Source organism: Trachypithecus francoisi, unplaced genomic scaffold (assembly GCF_009764315.1).
Source record: "Trachypithecus francoisi isolate TF-2019V2 unplaced genomic scaffold, Tfra_2.0 Lachesis_group13, whole genome shotgun sequence".
NCBI lineage: Eukaryota > Metazoa > Chordata > Mammalia > Primates > Cercopithecidae > Trachypithecus > Trachypithecus francoisi.
This window is the reverse complement of record NW_022681458.1, coordinates 72,638,883-72,650,991: the sequence shown is the minus strand read 5'-3', so window position 1 is coordinate 72,650,991 and position 12,109 is coordinate 72,638,883. Positions and strand designations below refer to the sequence as shown.

General features: G+C 38.4%; 1 protein-coding gene across 1 annotated transcript in view; it reads right to left on the bottom strand.

Moving 5' to 3' along the window:
- Positions 1–394: 394 nt before the first annotated feature.
- Positions 395–12,109, bottom strand: part of CCDC173 (coiled-coil domain containing 173) — a 59,899-nt gene continuing 48,184 nt past the window's right edge. The window contains exons 6-9 of the mRNA XM_033231193.1: positions 9,885–10,024; positions 5,855–6,047; positions 4,686–4,850; positions 395–1,157 (exon numbers count right to left, since the gene is read on the bottom strand). Coding sequence (XP_033087084.1) covers positions 816–1,157; positions 4,686–4,850; positions 5,855–6,047; positions 9,885–10,024 — 840 coding nt within the window. The 3' untranslated portion in view covers positions 395–815. The remainder of the gene's footprint in view (positions 1,158–4,685; positions 4,851–5,854; positions 6,048–9,884; positions 10,025–12,109) is intronic.

Genomic DNA, 12,109 nt, shown 5'->3' with positions numbered 1-12,109 from the left:
CTAGTAACTGCTAATCTGCTTTGTCTCTTTGGAAACAAGACAAGTTTTGTCATCTTGTCTCAAGTTGGCACAACTACATGTAGAATTATTTTAAGTGACCTCAAAATATTATAATGTGTACATGTCTAATAAGATATACTTCATAAAATAAACCACAAAGAAGTCTTAAACTTCATTCAATAATCCTATTGTTAGTGTAATAATGCTGGTAATGTTATCTGATACTAACTACAGAAGGACAAAACAAATAAACATATGAATTTCTGCTGAGGAGAAAAGAAATATATCAAGGAGAATATTATTCAGCCATAAACTGAAATGAGGCACTGATAAATGGCACAACATGGATGAACCTTGAAAATGCGCTAAGTGAAATAAACCAGACACAAAAGGCCACGGTATGATTCTGTTTATTCAAAATACCCAGTATAGGCAAAGCATATAAACAGTTACCAGGGGCTGTGGGGAAGGGGAATGGGGAGTGACTGCTTAATGAATGGGTATGGGGTTTCCGGTCAGAGCACTGAAAAATTCTGAAACTACACAATGGTCATGGCTACACAATATTTTGAATGTACTTAATACCACTGAATGTACATTTAAAAAGTAAATTTTACTTGTGTATTTTACCACAGTTAAAAGGAATCTCAAAATTGGGGTTTTATATATACTCAAAAGAAATACTGAGAACAATCAATTAAATCAGACATTAATTGTACTTAGATGAAGAACAGCTTTATTAACATAAATCCATTTACATGTGAAGCTCATATATGCTACAACTTAGTCTTCTCAATGTTAAAAATAATTTTTTTCTACCATGTAAAACCTAACCTTCTCTTTGACTTCTGAAAATTATATTTTGGTCCCTGAGAGTTATAAAAAGGGAGCTGGACTCCAGTAATATCATTTGCCTGATAGCTGGGTCTCAATCCACCTCTGTCCACAAGCACTGGTCCATGGCCACCTCCAGGTCCTTCCTGTACAGCTTTTACAAGAGGGTAAATATATTTATTTGTTGTTTCCGATTCAAGTTCAATTACCTCTCTGGCATAGTCCTGAAATTCTTTCTCTTTTTCAGCCACAAGAGCTTCAGTAAGTTTGCAATAATCTAATTCTGCTTGTTTTGCTTGCTTTGCATTAAACTTATTTTTGGCCTATTTGGGAAAGAAAGGAAATATAACTTAATATTGGTTAAGAACGTGAACTTTCTAAATATAGGTAGCATTTGAAAATGTAGGTATAATTTTCTAAACTCATTGATATTTTACAAGTTCTGATTTAACAACTATATACTATCATGTATTTCAGAAACTTTCCTATCATGCTCAAAGTAGTGGCTCAATGAAACCTTTATTAATTGCCTAATGTGATACATTTGCAAATAACACAGTGACATAGCGAAACATGAAATTTAGATAAAACTCAGGGAACAGAGTTTAGAATCCTGTTTCAACCACTTACAAGATGTGAACTTTGGTGGTTTAGAATGCACAGCCACCATTGTCTCTAACCATCCACTATTCTGGAGGAATTCACTCAACTCTACTGTGCTGGGTCAGCCCAATATACCATGTTCCCAGCCACATAAGATTAAATCAGCAGTGAATATCTGGACTAAAACCATTTACATTATCTATTTCCCAAAAATTTTAAACTGGAACAATAAAAAATGAGTGACATTTATCAATGTAGGTTGAGAGGGCACTGAGTGGAATAAGTAGGCAATTTGCCAAAAGCCAGTTTACCAATATTTTATACAAATTTTGTCTTTTAATTGTTTATATTAATTTACATTGGATGGGATTCTTTTTATGGCTTTTCTGTGATGCTCTGGTTGGCAACTTTTCATTTGTATTCTCTGTGGCACTTTAAGAAATGTCGAGTTGGCCGGGCGCGGTGGCTCAAGCCTGTAATCCCAGCACTTTGGGAGGCCGAGACGGGTGGATCACGAGGTCAGGAGATCGAGACCATCCTGGCTAACACAGTGAAACCCCGTCTCTACTAAAAAAAATACAAAAAACTAGCCGGGCGAGGTGGCGGGTGCCTGTAGTCCCAGCTACGCGGGAGGCTGAGGCGGGAGAATGGCGTAAACCCGGCCACTCCAGCCCGACATTTTTTTTTTTTTTTGAGACGGAGGCTCGCTCTGTCGCCCGGGCTGGAGTGCAGCGGCCAGATCTCAGCTCACTGCAAGCTCCGCCTCCCGGGTTTACGCCATTCTCCTGCCTCAGCCTCCCGAGTAGCTGGGACTACAGGCGCCCGCCACCTCGCCCGGCTAGTTTTTTGTATTTTTTTTAGTAGAGACGGGGTTTCACCGTGTTAGCCAGGATGGTCTCGATCTCCTGACCTCGTGATCCACCCGTCTCGGCCTCCCAAAGTGCTGGGATTACAGGCTTGAGCCACCGCGCCCGGCGAGTTTATTTTTTAAAGTAACAGTTACTATGTCTACTTAGGAATATATTTAATATTCATAAAAATATTTCTCAAAATCCAAAATGTTGGCATAAAACAGTAGCCCAAACCTGATATCTACCATAAATTTAAATTTTTGATGGAACAGAGCAACCATATTAATGTAAAATATCAAATTTTTCATTATTGGGTGCTGCAATTCAAAATTCAGTTTACATACTATTTGTGAAATTGGGGATAAAATACCAGAGTTTTAAAAAGTAGAAAATGACAATAAGATTGGAGAAAAGGTCAAAAAAAGGCCAAAGTCTATCTCTCATCAAAGGTAAAATGCTAATATTTGGGAACTTAATAAGCAACAATTTGGATAAGTTAGTTTAGTAAATATAGAAAAATATTGAGGGAACAGAAAGAACCATTTGAAGCACAGAAAGGAAGTGACAATGGAAGGAAAGAATTACTGTGATGGAACATATGATTGGTACCTCACATTTGATATGCATTAAGCATAAATATAAGTTTATAAAGAAAAAGTTCCAAAAAATTAAGTTTAAAATCCTAAAAATGCTAATAGATGAAGGTAAAAGTACTTTCCAAGTACATTTGGAAGATAATAGCTAATTAACTATCCTGAAAACTGGAAAATAAGGCCAAAAAAATCAAGTATTTGTAAAAATTGTACCTAAGAGGAACCAAGTATTTGATAAAGAAAACTTCTTAAAGACTTCAACAAGTAAATCAGGATTCCAAATACTGATCTTATTTGACTGTGACTGAAACAATTTTGGCACCCGGCCAAAAATTAAAAACTTTTATATCTCAAAGATAATATCAACAGAGTGAAAAGGTAACTCATGGGATGGGAGAAGACATTTGCAAATCGTGTATCTGATCAGAGATTAATATACAGAATATTTTCAAAACCTCTAAAACCCAACAGCAAAAAATCCAATTCAAAAATGGAGGCCGGGCACAGTGGCTCACACTTGGAGTCCTAGCACTTTGGGAGGCCAAGGCGGGCACTTGAGGTCAGGAGTTTGAGACCAGCCTGGCCAACATGGTGGAACCCCGTCTCTACTAAAAATACAAAAATTAGCCTGGCGTAGTGGTGGGCACCTGTCATCCCAGCTACTTGAGAGACTGTGATAGGAGAATTGCTTGAACCCTGGAGGCAGAGGTTGCAGTGAGCCGAGATCACGCCACTGCACTCCAGCCTGGGCAATGGAGCAAAACTCTGTCTCAAAAAAAAAAAAAAAAAAAGTGAAAAAAGCCAAACAGAAAAGGACAAATATTGTCTGATTCCATTTATGAGATACTTAGAATAATCAAATTCATTGAGATAGAAAATAGAACAGAGGCTACCCAGACTGGAGAAAAGAAAGAGAGGATGGGGAGTTACTGTTTAACGTGTACAGAGTTTTAGTACAGGATGATGAAAAACTCTGGAGGTAGAGTGGCGATCGTCAATGTGAATGTACTCAATGCCTCTGAACCGTACACTTAACCATGCTTAAAATGGTACTTTTTCATGTTATATTTTACCACAATAAAAATCAATTTTAAAAAACTCAGCACTAAGAAAACCCAATTAAAAATTGGCAACACTCTTAAATAGACACTTCACAAAAGAAGGTATACAGAGGGCTAGCAAGGATGTGAAAAGATGTCCATTATCTTTGGTCATTAGAGAAATGTAAAATAAGGCCATAAAATATCACTATACTAGAATAGTTAAAATTAGAGGATGACAATATCAAGTGTTGATGAGTATGTGGAGTAAGTTGTGCTTGCATACATTGCTGGTAGGAATGGAAAATGTTACAGCCATTTCAAAAACAAGTTTTAGTTGCAAATGATTGGATGCTAGGTCCTCTACATATCTTCTAAAATCTGATATCTCCATTCACCTCAAATCTGAAACCTATGAGATCCCAATCAACATAGTCTTTGAGATATGGGAAAAAAGTAAAACAAAGAAGATGAGCATTATGGCCTGCCACATGCATTTGTATTTTCTTTAATATTTACTAAAGTATAATAGACACTAAAGAAGGATAAACATTCATTTAAAAGATAAAACTCATATGGGAACTTCACTGGAGATAAAAACAGAAACTAACCCTATATTTTTAATATATTTTATTGAGCCATAACCATAATGACCATTTTTTTCTTATCTGACGAAAGAAACTGCTTGGGAGATAGAAAACTAGCATGAATTCTGTATTATATACTTATTGCTAATGTAAGTATAAACATTCAGGAATAATTACCATTTGCTGAATATGGGCATCTTGAACCTCTCGGTGTTCTTTATCAGCTTTGTATTTTTTCTCCTTTTCATGTTCCCAGAAAATTTGATCTGCTTTCATGACAGCCAGCAATTGTTCTTTAGCCTCTATTTTTCTTTGTCCTTCTTCTTCCTCTTTATTTTTCATCTAGATGTTTAAGGCAAAGGAAACAAATTAAAACCAGTTATAGCAACCAGTCCTGTCTGAAAAGGCACAGAGTCAGAGAGTTGAAGCAGAGGAGAGTCAGCCAGGAGCAATACAGGAGCAGAAAAGTGCATGCACCTGGGTGGTTCCCATGAGGCCAGTTTACTTTGGTTTTGTCCTATTTCCTGAATATCAGAAAACACCCAAGTGATACAGGACAATGTTTATTGGCTTGAAAAAGAAAATGCAGGAAAAGAAAAAAGATGTTCTCAAGGAAGGGAAATGCGTAAGTAAAAAATTAATTGCTCCAGCAATGCGTGGTGGCTCATGCCTGTAATCCCAGCACTTTGGGAGGCCAAGGTGGGCAGATCACCTCGGGAGGTCGAGAGTTTGAGACCAGCCTGACCAACATGAAGAAACCCTGTCTCTACTAAAAATACAAAATTAGCCAGGCATGATGGTGCATGCCTGTAATCCCTACTACTCTGGAGACTGAGGCAGGAAAATTGCTTGAACCCGGAAGGCGGAGGTTACGGTGAGCCAAGATTGTGCCATTGCACTCCAGCCTGGGCAACAAGAGTGAAACTCCGTCTCAAAAAAAAAAAATTGCTCCTATGTGTATAAACTATCAGCTATCCAAATTAAATGTTATGACAGTTATGTAAAATATAAGTTTTGAAATATTAAACAAATGTATAATTTTTACATGGTTTGTCTTTAAAACATACAAATGAAAAGTATACCACATAAATAACCTTTGCATTTCAGATGGTTCTGAAACAGAAGAGATTATTACTTTGCATCTATAAATATCTCATTTGTAACTGTCATGTCATCTTTGTTGGGAAGTAAACATTGTCCAATTTCAAAAATACAGGAGGATAATTAATGCATTGTTTTTAATATCTTGGCTAGTTTTTGGTTAGAGAGGCAGATGGGATGGGAAACACAGTGGAAAGGTCCTAACTTTGTCTTTCTATTTTTATTTTCACAATTGAATTGTTTACCACAATGGCTCTATATTCTGCAATTGTTTTTAATTCTGCTTTGTTTTTTTCATCTTTTTCTCTTTCTCTTTTTTCCCATTCAGCCTCAGCTTCTGCAATATCTCTAGCAATAATCGTATCTTCATTGTCAAGTTTCTCTTTCAATAGTTCACTCAGGAAGTTATGTATTCTTTCTCTTCGTTTCTCCATAAGCCTGTAACAAAATAACCATACTTGTCAAATCTTCATGAACAGATGTCCAGTGGAGCCAACATAACTTAATTAGGGAGTCTGAGATAACTTGTAGTCTCTTACAAAACTAACAGGAGCCCCATTGCTCCTTACATACATTGATTATTTTAAGTAGAAATTATTTTTTATCTATAAAGTAACATATATTCTAAAATCCAAAGAGAGTAATATGTATAATACATCTCTCTCTCTCTCTTGTGTGTGTGTGTGTGTGTGTGTGTGTGTGTGTAAGAAATAAGATCTTAAAATTATCTACATTGAAAAATATTTTAGGCCAGGTGTGGTAGCTCATGCCTATAATCCCAACACTTTGGGAGGCTGAGGTAGGAGGATCGTTAGAGCCCAGGAGTTAAGAGACCAGCCTGGGCAAGATGGCAAGACCCCATTTCTACAGACAAATTTTTTAAGTTGGGCACGGTGGCTCACGCCTGTAATCCCAGCACTTTGGGAGGCCGAGGCAAGTGGATCATGAGGTCAGGAGTTCGAGACTAGCCTGACCAACATGGTGAAACCCTGTCTCTACTAAAAATACAAAAATTAGCCAGGCGTGGTGGCACAACGCCTGTAATCCCAGCTACTCAGGGGGCTGAGGCAGGAGAATCGCTTGAACCCAGGAGGTGTAGGTTGCAGTGAGCTGAGATCACACCACTGCACTCCAGCCTGGGCGACAGAGCGAGACTCTGTCTCAAAAAAAAAAAAAAAAAAAAAAAGTCTTAGCCAAGCGCAGTGGGACAGACCTGTAGTCCCAGCTACTCAGGAGGCTGAGGCAGGAGGATTGCTTGAGCCCAGGGGTTCAAGGTGGCAGTGAACTGTGTACCACTGTATTCCAGCCTGAGTGACAGAGTGAGACTCTATTAAAAAAAAATTAAAGAAAAAAAATTTTTTTTGAGACAGAGTCTCACTGTCACCCAGGCTGGAGTGCAGTAGCACAATCTCAGCTCACTGCAACTTCTGCCTCCTGGGTTCAAGCGATTCTCCTGCCTCAGCCCAGCTAGTTTTTATATTTTTAGTAGAGAGGGTGTTTCACCATGTGCCCAGGCTGGTCTTGAACGCTTGACCTCAAGTGATCCACTTGCTTCAGCATACCAAAGTGCTGGGATTACAGGCGTGAGCCACTGCACCTGGCCACAGAAAATATTTCAATATTTTATCAGACTACCCTGCTTACTCTATCATTGGAGGCTGAGGCTATAAAAGGCCTTTATTTAAATAAAATCAAGGAAATAATCTAATAATTAAAGTTATCAAAATCCTAAATATCCATCCCCTCACAATACTCTGTCTGGAATTTATTCACAGCACTTTTTTGACTTGATCTGTTTAAATTTCTCCCTTTACACTTTAAGGTTCCTTTTTTTTTTTTTTTAAGAGACAGGATCTTGCTATGCTGGCCAGGCTGGTCTCAACTTTCTGGCCTCAAGCAATCCTCCTACTTTGGCCTCTCAAATTCACTATGAGATTCCTCAGGTCAGAAATGGAATGGGTCCTCTCTCTAGTGAAGGGCAAAGCATGTGCCTGGTACATCATAAGAATAAATATATTTTGTTAAATAAATTGGGGCATTTTTATTTATGAAATTGTATAAAAAATAATTTTGTTGTGACAAATTCACTTACTAAATGAATTGGCAAAGCAGCATGTGAGAAATGATGAGAAAGGATACAGTGCATACTCCAAGGAAATTACAATTTAAAGTGGAGAAAAGACATTTATGCAAATGTCTTTATAACTATCCAAGACAAAGGGTAATAAATGCCATGAGAAAGCTAGAAAATGTGGCCGGGCACGGTGGCTCAAGCCTGTAATCCCAGCACTTTGGGAGGCCGAGACGGGTGGATCACGAGGTCAGGAGATCGAGACCATCCTGGCTAACACGGTGAAACCCCGTCTCTACTAAAAATACAAAAACTAGCCGGGCGAGGTGGCGGGCGCCTGTAGTCCCAGCTACTAGGGAGGCTGAGGCAGGAGAATGGCGTAAACCCGGGAGGCGGAGCTTGCAGTGAGCTGAGATCCGGCCACTGCACTCCAGTCCGGGCGACAGAGCGAGACTCCGCCTCAAAAAAAAAAAAAAAAAAAAAAAGAGAAAGCTAGAAAATGATATGGACAAAGGAGAAAAAAAGAAAGCCTTCAGAGAAAAGGTGACATTTCAGGTAGAATTCCAAAAAACAGTATTTTAAACAGTTTTATTGATTGCTTACTATGCTCCTGACACTATTCCAGGTGCTGAGGACAGACCTAACAGTGAACAAAAACATTAGAAGTTGGGCATGGTAGTGCGCACCTTTAATCCCAGCTACTCAAAAGGCTAAGATAGAAGGATCCCTGGAGGCTATGAGGTTGAGGCTACAGGGCACTGTGATCACACTTGTGAATAGTCATTGTCCTCCACCCTGGGCAACACAGCAAGACCTCATCTCTAAAAAAAAAGTTTTAATGGCCGGGCGCGGTGGCTCAAGCCTGTAATCCCAGCATTTTGGGAGGCCGAGGTGGGCGGATCACAAGGTCAGGAGATCGAGACCATCCTGGCTAACACGGTGAAACCCCGTCTCTACTAAAAAGTACAAAAAACTAGCCGGGCGAGGTGGCGGGCGCCTGTAGTCCCAGCTACTCCGGAGGCTGAGGCAGGAGAATGGCGTGAACCCGGGAGGCGGAGCTTGCAGTGAGCTGAGATCGGGCCACTGCACTCCAGCTTGGGCGACAGAGCGAGACTCCGTCTCAAAAAAAAAAAAAAAGTTTTAATAAAATAAAAATCTGTGTCCTCATGGGGCTTTCATGATTGCTGGAGGAGAAGGACAGTAAACAAAATAAATAATTTAAAAAATATATAGTGCTATATATCAAGCAACGAGGGTGGGGAAAGCAGGTAAAGTGACAAGCAATTGGGGAGGGGGTATAATTTTAAATAAGGTAGTCAGAGAAAGCCTCAGTGACAAGGTAATATTTAAGTACAGATCTGAAAGAGTTAAGAAAGCAAGTTACGTGCTCTCTGGAGGTGAGCATTCCCTAGAGCAGGCAGAGCCAAGTCCAGTACAGGTGAGAAGAAGGAGAGGAGAGAATAGTAAGAGAAGAGGTCTGAGGGATAAGGCTGGAAAGGATGAGCTGGGAAGACGGAAATTTGGGTAGGTGGAGAGCCTTATGGGCCATTGTAAAGACTAAGTGAGTTGTGAAGCCATCAGAGGATTCTGCACAAGGGGAAAGCATGATTTAGACAGAAACCCCCTATACTGCAATCTGGCCTCCTACTCTTATCTCTACACCCCATACCAAACTGATCACTAATATAAGCAATGTCCTCTAAATCGGATGAATACTTCATTTTAAAAATTATACTTAATCCCATTACTGACCTAACACTGATGACTGTTCCCTTCTTACTGAGACTCTTCTCCCTGATGTTTCCCTGGTTTTTCTCCAATCTCTGGAAACTATTCGTTGGTCTTCACATTATCTTCTTTCTCCATTTGACTTTTAAATGGAGTTCCCTAGGGACTATGCCACCTTCATTTCTTACCTACCCACCCTAGGTGAGCTCATCTGTATCCACAACTCCAACTGCCACTTATATACCAATGGCTCACAAAGCCATCTTCAGCTCATACTCCTCTGGGACAGCAGATCAGCATTTCTGACCATCTACAAGATGATGTCTTCACATCCACATCCCAAACTGAAATCAAATCACTGAATGCTCTAGTCATATATAAAATAAGACCTCTGTTCCTAAAGACTACTGTCATAATAATCATAAAATCATAATAATTTCAGATAGTACTTTATTATACACATTATTAAAGCCTACCTGTGTGTTTCAGCTTCTTTTTCTTTCCCCATTTGTATAAGACACTTTTTTGCTTTGATAAATTTTCTAATCTTTTCATCTTCTTCCTCTTGCTGCTGCTGTTCTACAGCTTTGATAATATGTTTATCCTGCATATGTTCCTTGGGGGAAAAACTGTATGTATTAACTTATCACAAAGAAAAATATCTTTCAACATATCAACAGCTAACAAGAACCTGTCAAATGGTCACAGCTTCTGACCCAGTTATTCCTCTCCTGGAAATTTTATCCCAAAGAGATGATCAGAGAAGTGCATAAAGGTTTATGTGCCATGCACTTTATCTCAAAGTTACTTATAATAGCCAAAAAATGGAAACAACCTCTAAATATTCAATCATAGAGAATAATCATGGAGAATATAGTTAAATCATACTCTCAGTTACATGAGATGTGATTCAAATAATATAATCAATATGTAGGTGGGGGAAAGCAGAATATGTAACATTACATAGTATATTCCAATTTCACAAATACATGTAAGTACAACTTTATAATGTATAAATGACTGGAAGAAATGTGTCAAATGTTAACAGTAGTTACCTCTGGGGTATGAGATAATAGGTAACTTTTATATCTTATTAATGCTTTTCTGTATTTCTCTTCAAATATTTCATGTCTTTAAAGTATGCAATTAAAAATAATTGTATAATAAGAAAAGATACACCAAATATATATATAAAGTTCATTTAATGTTTGAATAGTCATATGGCTCAAAAACCAAAAATGCTTTTTCCATACACAGTGTAGCGAGCGCCCTTCCAGTCCATCCACTATGCCTCTTCCTAATCCTCCCTCCAGACTCCAATCACTATTGTTGTTTCTTGTCCAGAATTTGCTTTTGCATACATATATGAAAATACAGATATGTATTCTAACAAATTTTTAAAGTAGGTCACTAGTATTTACAACAAAAAGTAAAAATCTGTACATATTAGCATATGTTCTATGAGCTCCGCCTGAGTTAGCCATCATAAAAACAGATGGCATTGTGCACAATAGCCTGAATATATAGATATATTAGTATATTCTGTTATTTAGACAGGGTGTCTGTTGCCCAAGGTGCAGTGGCACGATCATAGCTCATGAAAGCCTTGAACTCTGGGGCTCAAGGAAAACTCCCACCTCAGCCTCCAGAGTAGCTGGGGCTACAGGCACGAGCCACCGTGCCTGGCATATTCTGTTATTATATAAATAGAAACCAATTCAAAGTAAAAGTTGTTAATCCTCCAATATATTTATACCTCAGGGTCTACTATGTGCCCAGCACTCTTAACTAATCTCCTATTTTATGGGTTAATTTTAAAAGCCTATAATCTGGTTAGGAGATATATTGGTCAATATGATCAACATGAAAAACTAAAGCAAACAGCAAACTGTTAAAAGTGATTGTTTTGGATAATTCCTTACAAGTTTTATTTTGCTGTTTTCTCCAAGTTTATTCTAATGTTCACAAAGACTTTTTATAATATGAAAAAATATAGAGTTGATTAACACAAAGTTAATTCTCATTTTTCAATATTGAAAGCTTAAGCTCAAGGTCATATAGCCAGTAAATGGCAGAGTTAGCATTAAAAACTAGGTCTGTGCTACTCCAAGCCTACTTGGAGGCATAAAAAGTATTCCACCCATTATCCAAGAATTAGATTTTAATGAAAACAACAACATTTCAAGTAAAAATCTTAGGAATTAAAATTTTCATAGCTAAAATTTAAAAACTCAACAGAAGACTTAGAATACAAAGTTGAAACTCAGTAGAACAAAAAGAAAATGGCAGAAACAATTAGTTGCCTACCAAAGATTATTTCTTCTGTGCTTCATTAGCAGCAGGACCCAGATTTTATTCAGGGTAGAAATATACTCAGCTAAAAGACTATACGTCCAGCTTTCTTTTCAGCCAGGTGTAACAAAATTATGATCAATGAGATTCAGGGAAAACTGCTAAGTGGGACTTCTTGGAAAATTCTTTAAAAGGAGAACAGCCTGGGCAACGTACCAGAACCCATCTGTACAAAAAAGACCAAAAAAATTATGGCAGCACATGCCTGCAGTCCCAGCTACCAGGCAGGATGAGGTGGGAGGATCACTTAAGCCCAGGAGGTCAAGGCTGCAGTGAGCCAACATCGTGCCACTGCACTCTAGCCTGGGAGACAGAGTGAGACCCTGTCTCAAAAAGAGGAAAAGGAAGA